This window comes from Eutrigla gurnardus, assembly GCF_963514095.1.
Source record: "Eutrigla gurnardus genome assembly, chromosome: 2".
Classification (NCBI taxonomy): Eukaryota; Metazoa; Chordata; class Actinopteri; order Perciformes; family Triglidae; genus Eutrigla; species Eutrigla gurnardus.
Window position 1 is genome coordinate 18,874,303 of NC_139916.1, and position 14,911 is coordinate 18,889,213.

Genomic DNA, 14,911 nt, shown 5'->3' on the forward strand with positions numbered 1-14,911 from the left:
CCAACTAGAAGTCAGAGGTGCTGCGTACACGGACCGACGCACGTGGATACAGCTACATTCACAGCTCATTGATTATGGTGAGTATATTTTCTTGATGTTCATGTATCAGATAGTTTGATCAAGCAAGAGCACATGCACTCTGTGCAGAAGGACGGTAGACGCTGCAGTTCTGCCTCTGAATCTTCGTTTCTTTAGTTTCCTGATTTGCGGTTTCACATTGGTCTGTGACAAAAAAACTTTTGGCATGTTTGAACTCAGAGTCTCTAACATTTTTCAAAGTGAGAAGTGCTTTCTTGTATAACACTGTGTGTGTCATGAAAATATCTAGAAAACCACTGACAGTGGGCTTCTTTAGACTGTTTCTGTGTAGAAGTGTTAACATTTACATGGGATTACATACATGCTAAATAAATAGCTGGCTTCAGGAAGCAGCAACAAAGAGAAAACCTGGGTTGACAAGGGCCACGTGACTGAAGTTATTCTGAGGTAGGTTGTTCTTCATTTAGCCCTCCCGTATGTTCAGCAGGGCTTTAAAATGCTTATCCAGTTACTCAACAGCGAAAGGCACACTGAGCTCATACAACCACACCCACTCCATGACACACAGACAACACAATCATAATCCCTGAATGACAGACTCATGTTTTCCTTCATTAATATGGCAATAAGCAAACTTTTGATCGTTTTAAGTGTGGTAGATCTGAAGCCTTTTATATACAGCATGTTGTGATTCGTCAAAAACGGTGTGCCTACAACAGGGAGATGATTTTAACTTATGTGTAACTACAGAAAGCCTTCCAAGGAGGAAAATTTCATCTTCCTGAGTTTCCATCTCTCGAGCACACCTGATTGCACCTTTGTTTCTTTGGACAACATCGAGTAGTTTCTGCCCTACTAGCTTCTATTTTTGATTTTCTTGTAGATGTAGCTAAAGGACACAACAACCTTTCACCTGTTCTGCTGTTGGGAGATGGCCACTGCAGCGAGAGACCCCCACCTGGGCTCAGGCCCTGATGAGGACGACGTGTCCCTGTTGGAGTCATCTGATTCAGACAGTGTCCTCTCGGATGACTCTGTGCTTCCCGACTACACGCCGGGGACAACAGACGGGCCAGCGGCAGCAACACTGTATCGAGCATGCGTCCGTAATGAACTCTTCTCTCTGCAGAAAGTTCTGGATAGAGGGGTCACAAAGGAGGAGGTCACAGAGCTGGACATCAATGGCATGGTGAGAGTCTCATACACAATGGTGTAAATCATAGCTCATAATGTCCAAAACACTCCCAAAGTAGGCGGGGCCATAATTCAATATGATTATCTACTGGTTTCAATGGAATCATATCGTGATGAAACAATTAAAATATAACTAAAATGTATCTGAAAATCTAATCAAACTTGTACAATTAAATCAAACAATTGTCTTAATATGATTACTCTGTATTTGTAAGCATGCAAGTAAACGTTTTTTTCCTCAATAATTTCACTATTATGTTTATTTTGCACTAAAGTTTTTAATTAGATGAAACACGTTAATTTGTCATGTATTTAATCAACACAGGAGTCATACAAGGATACATTTTACTATGTTTTTTTCTTCATATAGACAACTTATTGTTTATTTATTGTCATATTTCTCATTATCAAGATATGAAATGAGCTATATATGAGATTTTTGGCTATATCGCTCTGTTCTATCCCATGCTCATTGATCCTTACCATTGTCTTTAACCAACAGAATGGATTGATGGTGGCTTGCTGCAAAGGTTTCATAGACATTGTATATGGGCTTCACACCTGTCCCTTTGTAGACATTAATCACCAGGACAATGAAGGCAACACTGCTCTGATGATTGCAGCCCAAGCAGGTAACTGCAGACTTGTACATCAACAAAACACAGGCCAAGTTCAGAGGATAAATGAGTAAAGTGCAATACAATTACAGTCAAATGAGACAGCAGCAAATATTATATACAGCATTATGTGACTGTACAGCTACAATAATTTAATTTTATCTTACTGCAACCAGACAGTTTTCTAATGTTACACATTTTCTGACACACTGCTGATCCGATCTCTGTGTTTTTATCTGCAGGTCATGTCAACACAGTCATGTATCTCCTAAATTACTATCCTGATATAGACACAGAAATAAGGGATTGTCGAGGTTTCACAGCACTCATCAAAGCTGCTATGACCGGGCGCACCGATGTCGTGGCCGCCCTCGTAATGGCTGGTATGTGTTGGTGTTTGTTTGATTTCCAATTCAATGTCGCTATTTTTCATTCATGTTGATACATTTATTACATAATTTAGGCACATTTTCTGGAAAATATTTGGACTATGTTACCATCATACCAATATTTCATATGTTCATTCATGAAATATTAGGCTGAAAGGTCATTATATTGTAATCTATTGCAGAGTTACACACACATGAACTCATGCCTTTTCATGTGTAACTAAATGCATTTAAGTACATTTACATAGATACATATGAAATTATGCTCATATGAATGATAGTACTATTCTTCGTAGCTTCTTGAAGTGAAACAACTATTAAATTATTTTTCAAATCCCTGACATTAGCTCATTAAGCAGCACAGTTACAACACAGGTGATGAGAATAGCTGAGCCCACGGTTTATCCGTCCATATTTGAAGCCAGCTAACTCTGTTTCGACTGAATGGGCCAGTGACGCCAGACCGGTTTAAGGGATCACTCCGAGGACATTATCACATCTTAACACACACACACACACACACACACACACACACTCAAGTAACCTCTGATTTACCTGTCTTGCAAGCTGGATGCAGATGAGACCTTTGCAGAGCTATTTGTAGACTGCACACATTTCCTGAACTCTATGCTAGTCAATTGTTTACATTGCAGTAGGGCTGCAAACAATTATTAATTTATGTATGGAATAATCTGCGTATTTGTTTATTTTACTGGTTATTTGGTTAATCTTTTAGTCCGTGAAAAGGGTACTGGAAAAATGTTGTCAAACCAACAATGCAAAACCTTAAATTTACTGTCACACATGATAAAGGAAAATGGAACCAGAAGAATTAAAGAAACGATTATCAAAGCTGTTGCTAAAATATTTTTATCTGTTCTTTTGCTCAACTAATACATTAATTTAAAGTAGTGTTGGTAACATTATATTTATTTATTGGTTTATTTCAATGCCCTAATTGTTGCCATCTCACCAAAACCATTTTCTAGCTTGTTATCGTGCAGGCTGGCTCTTTGTCATATTGTCATGTCTTACTGGTACACTTGAATAGAACTGGGCCATCATTAATGTTTGTGCATTCTGGCTCACTGATACGGCATACTGATACATTTACAGTACCTGTTAACTGGAATAGACCTTCATTAATGTGATTACCAACACTTGTGCTTTCCCTGCGACATCAAGCCAAAATGTAAGCCATCTTTTCATTTCCTAATTTCATTTGCTCTACCATCTTATTTCCAGGGGCTGACATAGATGCAGTAGACTCCACAAGAGCTAAATGTGCTCGGGACTGGGCACTGAAAACAGGTCGCTATGAGACCCTGCACCGTCTACGCCGCCTGAATATGCGGCCAAAGGCTGAGCAGTGTTGTGAAAGTTATATGCCTGAGTGGCCTGAGCTCCAGGAGCGGGTAGCCAGGGCCATAGGTGAGAAAAGTGCCAGGGAAAAAATTACCCAGCGGATCAAAAGCACATTCGGATTCAGATTCCCCCGTGACCCAGAGGACAACGGGGCCTTGGACCACATGGTGCGCATGACCACCAGTGTCCACAGTCCCCTCATCTCAACTGGATGCCGTCCACTCTGCCCGACAAGCCCTCCTGCGGTGGGGAAGAGGCGCATGGCTGTGCCGGAGCTGATGAAGAAACACCCAGCTAAGGAATTAGCAGAGCGCTCAGTGTGCCACAGCAACGGCTCAGTATCACACATCATTCCCACAATCCACTCCGCAGAGTCCATCGCTGTAACATGCTGTGTCGAGAAGGAGCGGCGAGAAAGCATCCTCTCACTGGCTTCCACCAAAGCTGCAAGTACATTCATTTCCCGCAGTATGGCAAGAAGGAACAGCGTGTTCCCCTCCGGCTGCATCCCCAAGATCGACATCATCAGGCCTTCAGAGCCAACACCAAAGAAAGAAAAGAAGAAGAAGAGGAGAGAAAAGGGCTTCTTGGAACCGCCCAAGTGGAGGTACAAGGAGATCAAGGATGAGAAAAAGAGGGAGAAGAAGAAAGCCGAGAAAGAAAATGCAGAGAAAGAGAAAAGGGAGAAAAAGAAACAAAAAGACAATGAGAAGGCCAAAAATTAGGAGTTTCAGAAAAGGGCTGTTCTGTTGTACAAATCATCCCTTTTGAGAACATTATAGTTTTTGAATCCGCAACTTTCATACCAAATAGCTTGTAAATATTCAGCAAATATAGAGCCCATAACCTAAAGGAAAAAAGGCTGGAGATTAGATATTTTTTTATTCCAAAAACTGAAAGACAGACAAGATAAAACAAGCACCACAGTTTGTCTAAAGTCAAATGTGACATATATTTTGAATTAGCATAGAAAAAAATAATATTTTTCCATGAATATATCCAATATGTATAGCATCTGAAAAAGTATAAAAGGACATTTTTAATGATAGTGTTTGAAACCCCTGATTCAGTTTCACAGGTTTAAACAAACATTAATGGTAACTACCTCATCATCATTTACATAAAACGCAGGTATCGGCACATACTGTATGAACACCTGCATCCATTTCTTATGCAAGATGTGCATATATTTAAAACATAGCTTACCGTACATCATACCTCATATGTATTTCTATGTAATATTGTTTTGTGTGTGTATAGCGAGCCAAAATCAATTGTAAATACTGTACCATAAGGACATGGAGGAGCTGTTCAATCCTCTATTTCAATGCTTTGATTAACTTCGTGAGAAGAAATGAATAAATATAGGACACTGAAAGTATTATTTCAATCAATCCATTCATGTATTGGTGTTTGAAGATGCACTTGTCAATATTTTAATGTTAGCAATGGATCATGTGATTATGTGTAATGTGAAAGGTGTGCTCTGCAGTATTAATTAGCTCTATGGAGACTATTTTAGCTCATTGAGAGCTCTGAAAAAGCAACTGTACACAACCGGCTTCGCACCAAACAGGCAGACACAGCTAAAGAGGGCTAAAGAGACTATGTGTTTTTAGGGGGTATGTGGAGACCAAATCAGAGATGAAAATCAAGTAAACGTTGTCCAATGAATGCTGATGTCTCACCGTGTCTGCTTTATGTGAAAATGGGCAACTACGATTTCACCATTAACTGCATAAGGAGGTGACAATGCCTGTGTGTCAACAATGTTGTGTTGCGGCTTGTTCTGCTGCCCCTGAGTGGCCAAGCGACACACAATGAATGCAGTTTTAATGTCCAGGAAGACAGACAGAGAATTACTCACCCCCGTCGTGCCCAGTCTGTGTGTCTGTGCTGCAGCCTGCTGGCGGAGCATGTTAGCGAACTGTTCACTGACAGCCGAGTTAGCTGTCACCATCACGCCTCGCCACACATCTAACGTCGCTAACGTCTCAATGGGATGAACCGACAATTTATTGATCATGGCTAACCTGCGGATCTTGCTCGCCGCCGTGGCTCTGCAGGCCGCCCTGTACACAACCTGTGATGGTGAGTGACCTAGTGTTTGTTTTGTTCGTGGGTGCTGCTGCTGTTTACCATCGAGGCGAACGAATGTGGAGTTAGCTACTAGCTAGCGTACGCGTAGCTAGCTTAGCTCGTCTAGCCGGGACGGCAACTTATTGACACACGGGAGATGAAACTAGGTCGGCTCTCATTTTTATATCGTTAAACCGGGGTTGTTACTTAAATGACTAACGAAACGTGATGTCTCACCGTGTTTTCCATCGCTGTCGACTTGGTTACAGGCTAGCCTGAAACAGCAGTTGAAAGGTGTGCTGAGGTCGCGACAGCTCGGTGAGCGAGGTTCATTATTTGGCTGTAAACACAGTTAGCTTGCTTGCTTGCGCAGCTTTTTTGAAGTTACATCAACAGTTATTCAACTCGCATAACTGAAGAGACGGTTCTTACCGTTGTTACAACCTTTACCTTGTATTTGGTAATTGTTTATTTGCCTCGTTGCATCACAGTACGGATGTCCACAGACACCTGACATGTGGCTGGTCATTTAGACAACGATGCCATGTGGATATTATTGTGTCAGCGTTAATGCAATTACAGTAGATGTACACAAACACCAGACATTGCTGCCCTCATATCGGCTACATCCACATGGAGACGTCCTCATGTTGCTCTAAAGAGAGACACGACGCTGGTGTTTAATATCGTGTTTCACAACAAGTTTACTGTAGCTGATGGTATTTTTAGCCTTATTGCACTTTTACTTCTTTGTACAGCAGGTTTACGATAATAATAATAATAATAATAATAATAATAATAATAATAATAATAATAATATGTTATGTTTAATCATCATTGGTACAAAAAAGTCCTGTTAATCCAGTTTTGCCTCAAAAAACCAAAGGCTAATTAAAATAATTGTCTTTTCATTCCTCTTAGTGAATAGAATGCTTTTCTATAAATTGTCTGAAAATGCTGAAAGCCAGATTAATATAAATTTCAGTGATTTTGAGAAAAGTAGCAAATCCTCATATTGGTGAAGCTGAAAGCAGGTAGCTTTGGTGTTTTGTTTGAAGTTGCCTATTCATTTTTTTGTTGATCACCTAATTGATTACAGTGGTCAATCAATAGAAACATATACTTGAGGATATATATATTTAAGGAACGGTTTCCACAGTATATATCATTTAATCCCCCACCTCTAGGACCAAGTTATGTTGAGAAATGTGGAAACTGCATTCTCCTTTCTCCTGTGAAATAGTGTTTGAACTGTGGATGCAGATTTTGTTCCCCTTATTAACAATCAACCCGATGTGGATTAAAGTTGTGACATATATAGCAATGGAAAGTCCGAAATGTCTCATTTCATATTTAGTCAGCGTTTCTCGTAAGTGACCACCAGCATCTGCCGAGTAGGTGTTGGCGTCAGCGCTCCAAAATATGTTGTAACAAATTAACCCTATGTTTCACCCTGTTTGACATGGATGAGACTGAAGTCCAGCTGCATGTATGTGGGTTATCCAACAAATATTCAGCACACAGCTCTCTGGTAAGATCATACTGGGAACCCACTGATGGCTTTTTCAGAATTACTGGAATGTCACATCGTGTCTGTGTCTTAATAATATTACTCAATTTCACAGAGGAAGTCTCAGTTTGTCAAGTCACAGTTGCAGCTGGTCATTTAATCTCTACTCCTACGTGCCCACACATAAACACTCCACCCATCCTCCCAAAGCCCCTGCCAGCCTAACACACCACACCCCACCTCTAACACTTCCTCTACTTCCTGACCTTGCCAGTACCATCCTCCATATCTCCGTCCTCACCTCTTTAGATCATCTCTGCAAAACAACTAACTTCCTGCACAGCTGAGAAGAAAATATAGTACTTTCTTCACAATTTGTTTTACTGTTTTGTAATGTCCAGCATTTTTAACCATGCAACCTACTGTGTTTAACATGTTGCTTCTTCATTCTCCTCTGTCCCTGCAGCTTTGCGGTGTAACTGCACCACTGCTCAGTGTGAGAAGGCTGGCTCCCAGTGTGAGACCGATGGAGCCTGCATGGCCTCCACTTCCTTCATCGAGGGCGAGGAGCAGCACATCCGTATCTGCATCACACGGGACAAACTTGTGCCCCCTGGACAACCGTTCTACTGCCTCAGTGCAGAGGGCTTGCTCAATATCCACTGCTGCTACACTGACTACTGTAACAGCATCGACCTCAAAGTACCCTCAGGTGAGAAGTGTGAAGCATATACATTTACACTTAGTGCTGCTACCAAGTGAAATATTATGTTTTCCATTTTTGTATGACAGATGAGAACACAAAAGTGTTCCTTTGCCTGGAATAGCACACATATTACATACAGTGAGTGAACAGAACCCCAGGCAAGAACATGTTTCCCTTTCCCATTTGTTGGAAGAACGTGTAACAGTATATCGCTATCAGTACAGTAAAGATTTCACATGAACAAGTTTCAAGCACGCCCAATTGCTGAGTTAACCTGTAGCTGGTATACAACAGAGATAAGTGCTAAGATACAAAGTGCAAGATACTAAAGTACGTGCCAGTACATACAAACAAGCAATGAGTACTACGTTTTGGGTTTTTGGGGGGAGGGGACGACTCTGAAAACAGGGTCTTGAGTCTTTTACGGAAGATGGGGAGCTCCCCATTACAAGTTCCTATGGTTTATATGACAAAGTTATTTAAAAGACTGGTATAAACAAGGGGAATGACTACAATGTTTTCACTTCCACAGATGCATGTTGAGTGATTTTTGGTGATTATATTACCCGACTCATTTATGCTCCAACTGCAAGGACTCAGATAATCATTAATATGTCTGAATCAAGAGTGGAGATGAGGAGAAACTCAATACGAGCATCACAAAGACCAAACACTGCTGAAAAATATGAGAATGGTCAACAGTGAAAATAAGCAGGAAAAAACAGACTTTTACTGTATTAGTATGCTTTTAAATCAATGTCAACACTTTTTTTCGTGGTAAACAGTGAGGAGAACCTTGTATATCTTTCTTAAATAACGACAAATAATTAATAGAAGTTTATGCAAGAGTCAAATGTTGACACGGTTTTCTAATTATTTATACTGTGTTGTCCCATTAAGCACACTATACAGTTGATATCAGGGAACATAGTCCATCTTATATGTCTACTGGGTTTCAGATGTTGCATTTTAATTATCCACTGTTCTCATTTCAGTCACGACTCAGTCAGGTCTCTGGGGAGGCTACGGCCCAGATGGGACATGGGGGCTGGTGGAACTAGTTGCTGTGATTGCAGGGCCGCTGTTCCTGCTGTGTCTGCTGCTGCTGATGGGTATGTTCCTGTATCAGTACCACCAGAGGGCCTACAACCACAGGCAAAGGTTAGAGGTGGAGGACCCCTCCTGTGACCACCTCTACATGGCCAAAGATAGGACCCTGCAGGACCTCATATACGATCTGTCCACGTCTGGTTCAGGCTCAGGTCAGTGCACAACGTGTTAATGGAGCTGCAGGCTACCAATCATGTTGCAGGTTACACTAGTTTGGGCCTGTTTTTACATCAAATGAATATCAGAGAAGTGCTGATTACTGTTCTCATCTTCTTTGAGCAGGTCTGCCTCTGTTTGTCCAGCGGACTGTGGCCAGAACAATTGTCCTCCAAGAGATCATTGGCAAAGGGCGTTTCGGGGAGGTGTGGCGAGGACGTTGGAGGGGTGGCGATGTGGCGGTGAAGATCTTCTCATCCAGAGAGGAGCGCTCCTGGTTCCGTGAGGCTGAAATCTATCAGACCATCATGCTCCGCCATGAAAACATCCTAGGCTTTATAGCGGCTGACAACAAAGGTGCAAATGTGTGACAGCCCAACATGTTGACATATAGATGAATAATTCACAGCTTAGGGTTATTGATGTGCATGTTTTGCTATGTCGTAACACATTCGAAAGTAAACCTATAATTTCTTCTATTTTTCCGTCTGCTGCCCAGACAATGGCACGTGGACCCAGCTGTGGTTGGTGTCAGACTACCATGAGCATGGCTCTCTGTTCGACTACCTGAATCGCTACTCCGTCACTACTGAAGGGATGATCAAACTGGCATTGTCAGCTGCCAGTGGCCTGGCACATCTGCACATGGAGATTCTGGGAACACAAGGTGACACTAATTGCAGTGCTTGTTGTATTAAGTTGTCTTTTGAAACACATTCCCTATGTTACCTCCTCACCAGGCCTCTAATGCTGATAAATCATCTTTGGTAATTAATTAATTAATTTGTTAATTTATGAATAGAAAACCAAATAGAGACTGAAATAGATAGAAACTGATGGATAAATGATGTTCTTGAAGAAGAAAAATTGCAAGAAAGCAGCTTATCCAAAGAAAAGAAAATTAATAAATGATACGTCTGTTGCACAAATAAAGGAAATGAGAGTTTAGTGTAATGAAATTGCACTGAATTTCTAAATGTCAATAATCTTTCCATTTATATAGTTTATGGCCTTGGGAAATAGTTTTTCTCTCATGTCATCTGAGCTTATATCCACAATCTACTGGTTGTCTTTGAAAGCCGTTACCAACTGAATCTTCTGCTTAACTCATGGAAGATAAAGTGCAGTCGAGGACATTTTGTTGCACACATGGAGGAATTCTTTCTGTTTTTAATCAACCAAATTGTTGCCCAAAAAAGGAAAATTGCCTTACTTGTTAGTTAGTCAGTTTTTCATAACATTGGCACATTAAAAAAACAGTTTTAGCATCTAACACATACATTTGTGTTTCGGTAGGAAAGCCAGGCATCGCCCACAGAGACCTGAAGTCCAAGAACATCCTCGTGAAAAAGAACTGCACTTGTGCCATCGCTGACCTGGGCTTGGCTGTCCGCCATGACTCTGCCACAGACACCATCGACATTGCGCCCAATCAGAGAGTGGGCACCAAGAGGTCTGTGATAACATACACACCTGCAGCTACTGACTGTCCTTTCTCACAGATATCTTTGACATCTCAGAAAGCACATGATTACCAACTGGGATTGTTTTTACATCTCCCAGGTACATGGCTCCAGAGGTTCTGGATGAGACTATCAACATGAGACACTTTGACTCATTCAAATGTGCTGATATCTATGCTTTGGGGCTGGTCTACTGGGAGGTTGCACGCCGCTGTAATAGTGGAGGTCAGACTCGTTTGTTTTTACTCTAGATATTCAACCTGTGTTGTTTGATTTGTTTTATTGATGTTAACAACTGATATCACAGCACTGATCTGACCCCAACATGCTCCTGTGTTATCAGGTGTCCATGAAGAGTACCAGCTGCCCTACTATGACCTTGTACCTTCTGACCCCTCCATAGAGGAGATGAGAAAGCTGGTGTGCGACCAAAAGCTACGACCCAACATCCCTAATTGGTGGCAGAGCTACGAGGTATAAAAATGATTGAATAAAGCTAAAAGAAATGTATTCCCGCTCAAGATCTGCACTTGCACCGGTAGTTTATTACAACATCAAGTTAATTGCTAAGATCTAGGAACACTGTGAAATCACTGAAACAGATGTTTACAGATCGTCTTCAATCCACTGTTTTCCTGTGCCATGAGGATGCACATTTTGGGTGCACTCGCTCTCTCGGTTAATAAGGCTTAATTACAGCTGGATATATCAGCAGGTTTCACTAGATTTAGTGGAGCATATGTTAGGCGATAAGAAACGGGTGCACAGAAATGCAAAACGTTTGTTTGGTGTAAACTAGAGACAGGTTCTCCATCACATAGTTTGTCCACCAGAGAGCAGTGACACATTTATTTGTCCATCTGCAAGTCTTTTAAAAGTGATTTAAGGAAGTCTCCATGTTAACATTATTTGGTAAGTTATTTGTTTAAAAAAAATGCTTGACCAGGAACAGGATCCTTCAAACAAGGCTTCAATCACTATGGATAGACTCACTCCTAGAACTGCATTTGTATCATAGTCATTTATTGTGTATTGCTCTTAATCCTTATCTCTCTCCCCCCCCACACACACACACACACACACTCTTCCAGGCTTTGCGGGTTATGGGCAAAATCATGAGGGAGTGTTGGTACGCTAATGGTGCTGCCCGCTTGACGGCCCTACGCATCAAGAAGTCCCTCTCTCAGCTCAGCATTCAAGAGGACATTAAAGTCTGAGCAAAGTGGCCACTGAGAAAGACCAGTGAGTCGGACCTGACTCCAGACCGAATGGGACACTGAGAAGAGGAGGCCTGGCCTTCTACAAAGAACGCACAAAGTAAGAGAATGTGATGGAGACTCGCACTTTTGTAAAATATTACTCCATTGACACTCCTGACACGCCAGTTTCAAAGCCACTTGATTTCTGACAAACCCTACCTCGCTTACCCAGCCAAACTACCGGGAACACCTTCCCCGTCTCCTCCTCAGCTACTGCTGCCCCTTTTGTTCCTCTCTACACTCTACTACTAACAAGGACCCTTGGATTTCAAGTGTACTTGTATGCAATCGATAGCAGGATATGTAATTAACCATTTAACATTTTTGAAAATCAGTTGCTGATATTTCCTCAAGGTCTCTTCGATCACAGTCGCTTGATAGTTATACAGCATTTGCTCTTTTTGTGTTTGAAAAGGGGGCATGCTGGCAGGGTTAGGAGTGTTTTTAACTTATTTCTAATGATTCTGTTATTTAAATGACTAGATCTTGTTATTAATATATGGGTGTTTGTGAGGCTATTGTGCAGGTTTCTCTGTGCCACCTACAGCATACAGGCACATTACAAATAGCTTAGAAATCCTTTAGAGAGAATAATCCATCTGTTTCTGCTGCAACTGTGTTGTTTAGCTGTCTGCTGATTTACCATTTAAGCATGTACAAAGCAGCTGAGACAGATTGTGTAAATGCCACCCGTTTACTTTACGAGGTGTTTTAAGACTTCAAAGTCACCGGAGCGTTAGGGCAACTCGCCAAACATGATTTAGCGTTTGGACCACTTGCCTGGGCCCTTCCCATAAGCTGTTGTAAACCTCAGGTTTTCCTTATACTTACCAATCAATACATTGTTTGTCTGTTTAGAACCATTTTAAGCACAATACACACCAAGGAATTATTGAGCAAAGTACATTTCACTTGGATGGAGGGTTAAACATGGAGCAGCAGCTGCCAGGGACTTGCTACTGTGTGTTTTGTCCTTGATCTTCTTATCCGACACACTCACTGGCTTCAGATTGGGACACGTCTTACGAATGATGTGTATGTGTAGGATATTGAAATGGTAGTATTCCAGTCTGATTGCAGCTGCTGCTTCTCGATCAACCCACAGACCATAAGCTGCCATGAGAGTAAACGTTGCTCCAGCCCCTCAGATAAGGAGGTATACACTACATTCAGATAAACCTATTTACACTGGACTTTAAATACGGGACAATTTTATTTTGAATCCCATTTAAAACACTTACTCCGGGAGCTGAATAATAGTTGTTTTTATGTTCATTTTTTTTAATATATTTTCAAAGCATGTCCAATATTCTTTTCCCCTCAGGGCACATTTTCCCTGGCTACGTATAACTACTGCACATATACTAGCTTTTTAAGCATGTAAATATGAAGGTTAAAGTTGAGTATTGTTGATACTTATGTCTTGTTATAGATCGTTGAATCAGCTTCTTAGGTGTTGGGAAGAAAAATTACGTTTGTGAACATAATTGTGTACCAATCGACTTTTTGACCTCTGAAGTGACATTTCTGCGTGTCAGGCACACTGCTTATGTAGCCCACTATTACTGCAGAGCAGTATTTGATTTTTAATCAATGTTTTCCCTCACTACTTTTTGTTCATTATACAATACCTCCTCACTGTGCAAATTGTATGTGGATGGTTTCCATCAAGCTAACACTGTCAGAAACACTGTCACTATCTACATTTGTTAAGTTTTCAGGAAAAAAGGTGCACTTTTGTCTTTAGCTGTATGCAAATTGAACAGGTACTGTCTGTATGTAGTCTTTCCCATGCTATTTATACTTGTATGCTGTGAGTCCCTTTGAAAGCCTGAAAGGCCACACTACTACTGACCTCACAGTATTAAAACCAAATTATTCTCAGAGTCGTCTCTGGTCATGGCCTCTAGTGTTTATTCAATTTCACTGAAAAATGAGACCATTAAAAAAAAAACAAGTCAACTACTACTAACACTCCATCTGACCGGAGACTTGTAAAGAGAATCTGACTTTTTATTAATGCTGTCTCACTAATATGTATCACCAGTAATTTATTTTAAAATCACCTGCTCACTGCACTGTATGTTCGAGTCTTACAGGATGTTTGTATGAACAAATAGACTCCACTTGATGCAGTTTTTGGCTGGAAAGACTGGGATGCTCAATTGTTGATAGGTGGTTGAGTTCCGTCCACGTTCATGCTCCAAAAGGGTACGTTTGTCAAATTGTATCTGCCTTACGATGTATAAAATGCATAGTGTGTTAACGATTTTAATACTTAGCTCCAAGAACCCCCATGGAAGAATAGGAGGGTGCAAGTCAAAGATATATACGTTATTATTCTACAGGTTGTGACAACTCTCAGGTCTCTGTCCAGTCATGGCAAAGAGACAACTACATCCATGTAAAAAACCCTTCAGGATTCAATCATGTACCTTCTGATATAAAGTAATAAATTAAATTGTTTTATGTGGTGTCAATTTACTTTTTCATTGTGGTCAATCCAAACTTTATATTTAAGACAAACAAGTTAACCATATGGAGGTTCCAGGTGATACATTTCAGGGTTGTTGGAGCTTGTTTTTTCACTGGCTCCAAGTGGCCAACTGTCCAACAACGCTAGTTTAATGACGAACCTAAGTTAATGATCCAGTATGAATCACCCCTCATTGATGATATCCATTTACATTGACATACATATATACGATGTATGCGCTAATAATAGCATTTATTAAAACAAACTCATTGAACATTTATTGCTCATCCATTCAATCCACCTCAATGCCGATTGCTACAAAAACTGCATTTACAAACGGTTGTACACATTCCATTCCATATATACCCAAACAGGAAGTGTGACATGTTCCTGGCTCACCCTCTTAGGAAAATGGAAGGGAAATGCTGGTATTTAGTGATTTTGATTAAGTCCCCTAAAGGCAATGAACAGAAAACGATAGAATAAACATGTGAGAATTGAGACAGTAATGGATAACACAACACACCGAAAAAGTAAAAATCAGAAAA

At 40.8% G+C, this 14,911-nt stretch overlaps 2 protein-coding genes across 2 annotated transcripts; both read left to right on the forward strand.

Annotated features, from left to right (window-relative positions):
• The first annotated feature begins 920 nt into the window (after window positions 1–920).
• ankrd33ab (ankyrin repeat domain 33Ab) lies at window positions 921–4,401 on the forward strand. The gene is made up of 4 exons (XM_084028628.1): window positions 921–1,228; window positions 1,736–1,865; window positions 2,093–2,233; window positions 3,485–4,401. The coding sequence occupies exons 1-4, from the start codon at window positions 971–973 to the stop codon at window positions 4,327–4,329; spliced, it is 1,374 nt and encodes a 457-aa protein (XP_083884754.1). The 5' UTR covers window positions 921–970; the 3' UTR covers window positions 4,330–4,401.
• Window positions 4,402–5,538: 1,137 nt separating this feature from the next.
• On the forward strand, window positions 5,539–14,351 carry LOC311025623 (activin receptor type-1B-like). The gene is made up of 9 exons (XM_084028616.1): window positions 5,539–5,695; window positions 7,660–7,905; window positions 8,895–9,161; window positions 9,292–9,522; window positions 9,665–9,832; window positions 10,462–10,618; window positions 10,729–10,853; window positions 10,972–11,102; window positions 11,720–14,351. Exons 1-9 carry the CDS (start codon window positions 5,629–5,631, stop codon window positions 11,843–11,845), a joined length of 1,518 nt encoding a protein of 505 aa, XP_083884742.1. The 5' UTR covers window positions 5,539–5,628; the 3' UTR covers window positions 11,846–14,351.
• Window positions 14,352–14,911: the final 560 nt, after the last annotated feature.

Bases quoted from the DNA above. Each gene is read 5' to 3' on its own strand.
- LOC311025623 (XM_084028616.1), top strand. From the start codon at position 5,629: ATGGCTAACCTGCGGATCTTGCTCGCCGCCGTGGCTCTGCAGGCCGCC. The intron at 9,523-9,664 runs GTGCAAATGTGT...TCTGCTGCCCAG, and splicing joins TATAGCGGCTGACAACAAAG to ACAATGGCACGTGGACCCAG. The intron at 11,103-11,719 runs GTATAAAAATGA...ACACTCTTCCAG, and splicing joins ATTGGTGGCAGAGCTACGAG to GCTTTGCGGGTTATGGGCAA.
- ankrd33ab (XM_084028628.1), top strand. From the start codon at position 971: ATGGCCACTGCAGCGAGAGACCCCCACCTGGGCTCAGGCCCTGATGAG. The intron at 1,866-2,092 runs GTAACTGCAGAC...TTTTATCTGCAG, and splicing joins GATGATTGCAGCCCAAGCAG to GTCATGTCAACACAGTCATG. The intron at 2,234-3,484 runs GTATGTGTTGGT...TCTTATTTCCAG, and splicing joins GGCCGCCCTCGTAATGGCTG to GGGCTGACATAGATGCAGTA.